The sequence below is a fragment of the Scyliorhinus canicula genome, chromosome 3, assembly GCF_902713615.1.
Source record: "Scyliorhinus canicula chromosome 3, sScyCan1.1, whole genome shotgun sequence".
NCBI classification, from domain to species: Eukaryota; Metazoa; Chordata; class Chondrichthyes; order Carcharhiniformes; family Scyliorhinidae; genus Scyliorhinus; species Scyliorhinus canicula.
This window is the reverse complement of record NC_052148.1, coordinates 499,555-506,870: the sequence shown is the minus strand read 5'-3', so window position 1 is coordinate 506,870 and position 7,316 is coordinate 499,555. Positions and strand designations below refer to the sequence as shown.

Genomic DNA, 7,316 nt, shown 5'->3' with positions numbered 1-7,316 from the left:
GAGGCATCTGGATAGAAATTGTCCCATTGGGCAGACGCAGCATGGGTTCGTTAAAGGCAGGTCATGCCTAACTAATTTAGTGGAATTTTTTGAGGACATTACCAGTGCAGTAGATAACGGGGAGCCGATGGATGTGGTATATCTGGATTTCCAGAAAGCCTTTGACAAGGTGCCACACAAAAGGTTGCTGCATAAGATAAAGATGCATGGCATTAAGGGTAAAGTAGTAGCATGGATAGAGGATTGGTTAATTAATAGAAAGCAAAGAGTTGGGATAAATGGGTGTTTCTCTGGTTGGCAATCAGTAGCTAGTGGTGTCCCTCAGGGATCCGTGTTGGGCCCACAATTGTTCACAATTTACATTGATGATTTGGAGTTGGGGACCAAGGGCAATGTGTCCAAGTTTGCAGATGACACTAAGATGAGCGGTAAAGCGAAAAGTGCAGAGGATACTGGAAGTCTGCAGAGGGATTTGGATAGGTTAAGTGAATGGGCTCAGGTCTGGCAGATGGAATACAATGTTGACAAATGTAAGGTTATCCATTTTGGTAGGAATAACAGCAAACGGGATTATTATTTAAACGATAAAATATTAAAGCATGCCGCTGTTCAGAGAGACTTGGGTGTGCTAGTGCATGAGTCACAGAAGGTTGGTTTACAAGTGCAACAGGTGATTAAGAAGGCAAATGGAATTTTGTCCTTCATTGCTAGAGGGATGGAGTTTAAGACTAGGGAGGTTATGTTGCAATTGTATAAGGTGTTAGTGCGGCCACACCTGGAGTATTGTGTTCAGTTTTGGTCTCCTTACTTGAGAAAGGACGTACTGGCGCTGGAGGGTGTGCAGAGGAGATTCACTAGGTTAATCCCAGAGCTGAAGGGGTTGGATTATGAGGAGAGGTTGAGTAGACTGGGACTGTACTCGTTGGAATTTAGAAGGATGAGGGGGGATCTTATAGAAACATTTAAAATTATGAAGGGAATAGATAGGATAGATGCGGGCAGGTTGTTTCCACTGGCGGGTGACAGCAGAACTAGGGGGCATAGCCTCAAAATAAGGGGAAGTAGATTTAGAACTGAGTTTAGGAGGAACTTCTTCACCCAAAGGGTTGTGAATCTATGGAATTCCTTGCCCAGTGAAGCAGTTGAGGCTCCTTCATTACATGTTTTTAAGGTAAAGATAGATAGTTTTTTGAAGAATAAAGGGATTAAGGGTTATGGTGTTCGGGCCGGAAAGTGGAGCTGAGTCCACAAAAGATCAGCCAAGATCTAATTGAATGGCGGAGCAGGCTCGAGGGGCCAGATGGCCTACTCCTGCTCCTAGTGCTTATGTTCTTATGTTCTTATAACCCGTGACGGCCATTAACCTGAAAGTGTGAAAATAGATAAGTCCCCGGGGCCGGATTGGATTTATCCTAGGATTCTCTGGGAAGCTAGGGAGGAGATTGCTGAGCCTTTGGCTTTGATTTTTGTCTACAGGAATAGTGCCAGAGGACTGGAGGATAGCAAATGTTGTCCCCTTGTACAAGAAGGGGAGTAGGGATAACCCCGGTAACTATAGACCAGTGAGCCTTACTTCTGTTGTGGGAAAAGTCTTGGAAAGGTTTATAAGAGATAGGATGTATAATCATCTGGAAAGGAATAATTTGATTAGAGATAGTCAACATGGTTTTGTGAAGGGTAGGTCGTGCCTCACAAACCTCATTGAGTTCTTCGAGAAGGTGACCAAACAGGTGGATGAGGGTAAAGCAGTTGATGTGGTGTATATGGATTTCAGTAAAGTGTTTGTTAAGGTTCCCCACGGTAGGCTAGAAAATACAGAGGCATGGGATTCAGGGTGATTTAGCAGTTTGGATCAGAAATTGGCTAGCTGAAAGAAGACAAAGAGTGGTGGTTGATGGGAAATGCTCTGACTGGTGTCCAGTTACTAGTGGTGTACCACAAGGATCTGTTTTGGGGCCGCTGCTGTTTGTCATTTTTATAAATGACCTGGAGGAGGGCGTAGAAGGATGGGTGAGTAAATTTGCAGATGACACTAAAGTCGGTGGAGTTGTGGACAGTGCAGAAGGATGTTACAAGTTACAGATGGACATAGATAAGCTGCAGAGCTGGGCTGACAGGTGGCAAATGGAGTTTAATGCAGAAAAGTGTGAGGTGATTCATTTTGGAAGGAATAACAGAAAGGCAGAGTACTGGGCTAATGGTAAGATTCTTGGTAGTGTGGACGAGCAGAGAGATCTCGGTGTCCATGTCCATAGATCCCTGAAAGTTGCCACCGAGGTTGAGAGGGTTGTTAAGAAGGCGTACGGTGTGTTAGCTTTTATTGGTAGAGGAATTGAGTTTCGGAGCCATGAAGTCATGTTGCAGTTGTACAAAACTCTGGTGCGGCCGCATTTGGAGTATTGTGTGCAGTTCTGGTCGCCACATTATAGGAAGGATGTGGAAGCATTGGGAAGGGTACAGAGGAGATTTACAAGAATGTTGCCTAGTATGTTGGGAAGATCATATGAGGAAAGGCTGAAGGACTTGAGGCCGTTTTCATTAGTGAGAAGAAGGTTAAGAGGGGACTTAATTGAGGCATACAAGATGATCAGAGGATTAGATAGGGTGGACAGTGAGAGCCTTTTTCCTCGGATGGTGATGTCCAGCACGAGGGGACATATCTTTAAATTGAGGGGAGATAGATATAGGACAGATGTCAGAGGTAGGTTCTTTACTCAGAGAGTAGTAAGGGCGTGAAATGCCCTGTCTGCAACAGTAGTGGACTCACCAACACTAAACGCATTCAAATGGTCATTGGATAGGCATATGGACGATAAGGGAATAGTGTAGAGGGACTTCAGAGGGGTTTCACAGGATGGTGCAACATCGTGGGCCGAAGGGCCTGTACTGCGCTGTAATGTTCTATGTTCTATGTCATGTTCCAGAACACGTGAGGGCCGTTAACCAGAGGTCATGTTCCAGAACACGCAAGGGTCATTAACCAGAGGTCATGTTCCAGAACGTGTAATGGCCATTACCCAGAGGTCATGTTCCAGAACATGTAAGGGTCATTAACCAGCGGTCATGTTCCAGAACATGTGAGGGTCATTAACCAGCGGTCATGTTCCAGAACACTTGAGGGTCACTAACCGGAGGTCATAAATCTAAGGGAACTGCCACAAGGATAGACAGTTGTTAGGGCAAAGTTACAGTCAGTGGAATGGGTTAAAGTGTATCTGTTTCAATGCAAGGAGTGTCAGGAATAAGGGAGACGAACTTAGAGCATGGATCAGTACTTGGAACTACGATGTTGTGGCCATTACGGAGACATGGATTTCACAGGGGCAGGAATGGTTGTTAGATGTTCTGGGGTTTAGATGTTTTCGGAGAATAGGGAAGGAGGTAAAAGAGGAGGGGGAGTGGCACTGTTAATTAGGGAGTGCACCACAGCTGCAGAAAAGGAGGTAGCTGAGGAGGGTTTGTCTACTGAGTCAGTATGGGTGGAAGTCAGAAACAAGAAAGGAGCAGTCACTTTATTGGGAGTTTTCTGTAGACCCCCCAATGGCAGCAGAGAGATAGAGGAACAGATTGGGCAGCAGATCTTGGAAAGGTGCAGAAGTAACAGAGTTGTTGTCATGGGTGACCAACTTCCCTAATATTGACTGGAAACTCCTTAGTGCAAATGGTTTGGATGGGTCAGATTCTGTCAGGTATGTACAGGAAGGATTCCTGACTCAATATGTAGATAGGCCGACTGGGGGGGGGGGCATATTGGGCTTGGTGCTCGGCAACGAACCAGGCCAGGTGTCAGAGGTCTCGGTGGGAGAGCATTTCGGTGACAGTGACCACAACTTCTTGGCCTTTACCACAGTCATGGAGAGGGATAGGAACAGACAGGATGGGAAGGTATTTAATTGGGGGAGGGGAAATTATACTGCTATTAGACAGGAGCTGAGGAGCATAAATTGGGAACAATTGTTCTTGGGGAAATGCACAACAGTAATGTGGGGATTGTTTAAGGAGCACTTGCTGCGAGTGCTGGATAGTTTTGTCCCACTGAGATGAGGAAGGAATGGTAATATATACATAGATACGTACATAGAAGATAGGAGCAGGAAGAGGCCTTCTGCCCTTCGAGCCTGCTCTCCCATTCATCACCATCATGGCTGATCATCCAACTCAATAGCCTAATCCTGCTTTCTCCCCATAGCCTTTGATCCCATTCTCCCCAAGTGCTACATCTAGCTGCCTCTTGAATATATTCCAAGTTTAAGCATCAACTACTTCCTGTGGTGAATGAATTCCACAGGCTCACCACTCTTTGGGTGAAGAAATGTCTCCTTATCTCTGTCCGAAATGGTTTACCCTGAATCCTCAGGCTGTGACCCCTGGTTCTGGACACACTCATCATTGGTAACATCTTCCCAACAAATGTGAGGTAATGCATTTTGGAAGGTCTAATGCAGGTAGGGAATAGACAGTGAATGGTAGAACCCTCAAGAGTATTGACAGTCAGAGAGATCTAGGTGAACAGGTTCACAGGTCACTGAAAGGGGCAACACAGGTGGAGAAGGTTCTCAAGAAGGCATACGGCATGCTTGCCTTCATTGGCCAGGGCATTGAGTATAAAAATTGGCAAGTCATGTTGCAGCTGTATAGAACCTTAGTTAGGCCACACTTGGAGTATAGTGTTCAATTCTGGTCACCACACTACCAGAAGGATGTGGAGGCTTTAGAGAGGGTGCAGAAGAGATTTACCAGGATGTTGCCTGGTAAGGAGGGCATTAGCTATGAGGAGCGGTTGAATAAACCTGTTTTTTTCTCACTGGAGCAAAGGAGGTTAAGAGGTCTATAAATTATGAGGGGCATAGACAGAGTGGATAGTCAGAGGCTTTTTCCCAAGGTAGAGGGGTCAATTACTAGGGGGCATAGGTTTAAGGTGCGAGGGCCAAGGTTTAGAGTAGATGTACGAGGCAAGTTTTTTTTACACAGAGGGTAGTGGGTGCCTGGAACTCGCTGCTGGAGGAAGTGGTGGAAGAAGGGACGATAGTGACATTTAAGGGACAAATACATGAATAGGATGGGAATAGAGGGATACGGATCCCGGAAGTGTAGAAGATTTTAGTTTAGATGGGCAGCATGATCGGCGCAGGCTTGGAGGGCCGAAGGGCCTGTTCCTGTGCTGTACTTTCCTTTGTTCTTTGATGCATGGATCCTACAGCATTATCTGGACAGGTTGGGCCAGTCATTTGTGGTTTTTTTATAAATGACTTGTATGAGGAAGTGGAAGGGTGGGTTAGTAAGTTTGCCGATGACACGAAGGTTGGGGGAGTTGTAGATAGTGTTGAGGGTTGTTGCAGGTTACAACAGGACATTGACAGGATGCAGAGCTGGGCTGAGAAATGGCAGATGGAGTTCAACCTCGATAAATGTGAAGTGATTCATTTTGGAAGGTCGAATTTGAATGCTGAATACAGGGTTAAAGGCAGGATTCTTGGAAGTGTGGAGGAACAGAGGGCTGGTTTTGCACAATGGGCTAAACAGCTGGCTTGTAATGCAGAACAAGGCCAGCAGCACGGGTTCAATTCCTGTACCGGCCTTCCCAAACAGGGGCCGGAATTTGGCGACTCGGGGCTTCACACAGTAACTTCATTGAAGCCTACTTGTGACAATAAGCGATTATTATTATCTTGGGGTCCACGTACATAGATCCCTCAAAGTTTCCACCCAGGCTGATAGGGTTGTTAAGAAGGCGTATGGTGTGTTGGCTTTCATTAACAGGGGGATTGAGTTTAAGAGCCGCGAAGTTTTGCTGCAGCTTTATAAAACCCTGGTTAGACCACACTTGGAATATTGTGTACAGTTCTAGTCGCTTCATTATAGGAAGGATGTGGATGCTTTGGAGAGGGTACAGAGGAAATTTACCAGGATGCTGCCTGGACTGGAGGTCATGTCTTATGAAGAAAGGTTGAGGGAGCTAGGGCTTTTTTCACTGGAGCGAAGAAGGCAGAGAGGTGACTTGATAGAGGTGTACAAGGTGATGAGAGGCATGGATAGAGTGGATAGCCAGAGACTTTTCCCCAGGGTGGAAATGGCTGTCACGAGGGGACATAATTTGAAGGTGATTGGAGGAAGATATAGGGGAGATGTCAGAGGGAGGTTCTTTACACAGAGAGTGGTGGGTGTGTGGAATGCTCTGCCAGCAGAGGTGGTGGAGTCAGAGTCATTAGGGACATTTAAGCGACTCTCAGACAGGCACATGGACAGCAGTAAATTGAAGGGGTGTAGGTTAGGTTGATCTTAGATTAGGATAAATGGTCGACACAACATCGTTGGCTGAAGGGCCTGTACTGTGCTGTACTGTTCTATGTTCTATGATGTGAGGGGACGCGAGGAAATTATTATGATTATACTGTGAGGTGTTGTGATTTTTAACGTCCTTCCCAAAATAACAACATTCCAAATGGATCTGGATCACTACCCTGAAGGCGAAACACAATCAAGGCCATTGGGAAAGATTGGGGAAATCGGATTAAACAGGAGAACTCTTCAAAGTACAGGAAGAATGGGTAGAAATGCCGACGCTGTAGACGAGAGTAAATAAAACAATGATCAGGTGGATTGCACTATTAGTGACCTGGGCAATGTTAGTCATATCCAACAATTTGAACCGGAAAACATTAATTTCTGCAATTTCTTACCGGTCTGGTGGTACAGCGAGACTCCTGGTGTGGAGATCGGGACTGGCAGTTTCCGTGGTGATGTGGTTTCGATTTTCATCAGTTCTTCACAGCATTGTTTCCAGGCACCTGATAAACCAGAGTAACAAACTGGCTCAGATCCCCGTTCATGTCAACCCGACACAGTGAACTGCTCGCTCTGGGAAGGGAGAGCAGCTGGCGCATTATTCCCCAGCAGAGATAAAGAAGCAGATTCCACCTGATGGAGGGAAGGAATGGGGTTTCTGCCACCAGATCCCTGGTTTCTGAATGAGCCAATGGTGAATTCAGGCCGGTTCCAGATTCCCCTTTGACCAGTGAACAAGCGTCAAATCAGAACAATCCCAAAGTACAGACAAACCTGACACAGAACTGACAAGATGGAAAACAGAAGTTGGAGGAGGCCATTCAGCCCTTCGAGCCTGCTCTGCCATTCATCACGATCTTGGCTGATCATCCAACTCAATAGAACAACAAAGAACAAAGAAAATTACAGCACAGGAACAGGCCCTTCGGCCCTCCCAGCCTGCGCTGATCCAGATCCTTTATCTAAACCTGTCGCCTATTTTCCAAGGTCTACTTCCCTCTGTTCCCGCCCATTTATATACCTGTCCAGAT

The 7,316-nt window shown here is 46.0% G+C and overlaps 1 protein-coding gene across 1 annotated transcript in view; it reads right to left on the bottom strand.

Annotated features, from left to right (window-relative positions):
• Nucleotides 1–7,316, bottom strand: part of LOC119963784 (rhotekin-2-like) — a 144,555-nt gene that overhangs the window by 111,979 nt on the left and 25,260 nt on the right. The window contains exon 2 of the mRNA XM_038793068.1: nt 6,681–6,788. Coding sequence (XP_038648996.1) covers nt 6,681–6,788 — 108 coding nt within the window. The remainder of the gene's footprint in view (nt 1–6,680; nt 6,789–7,316) is intronic.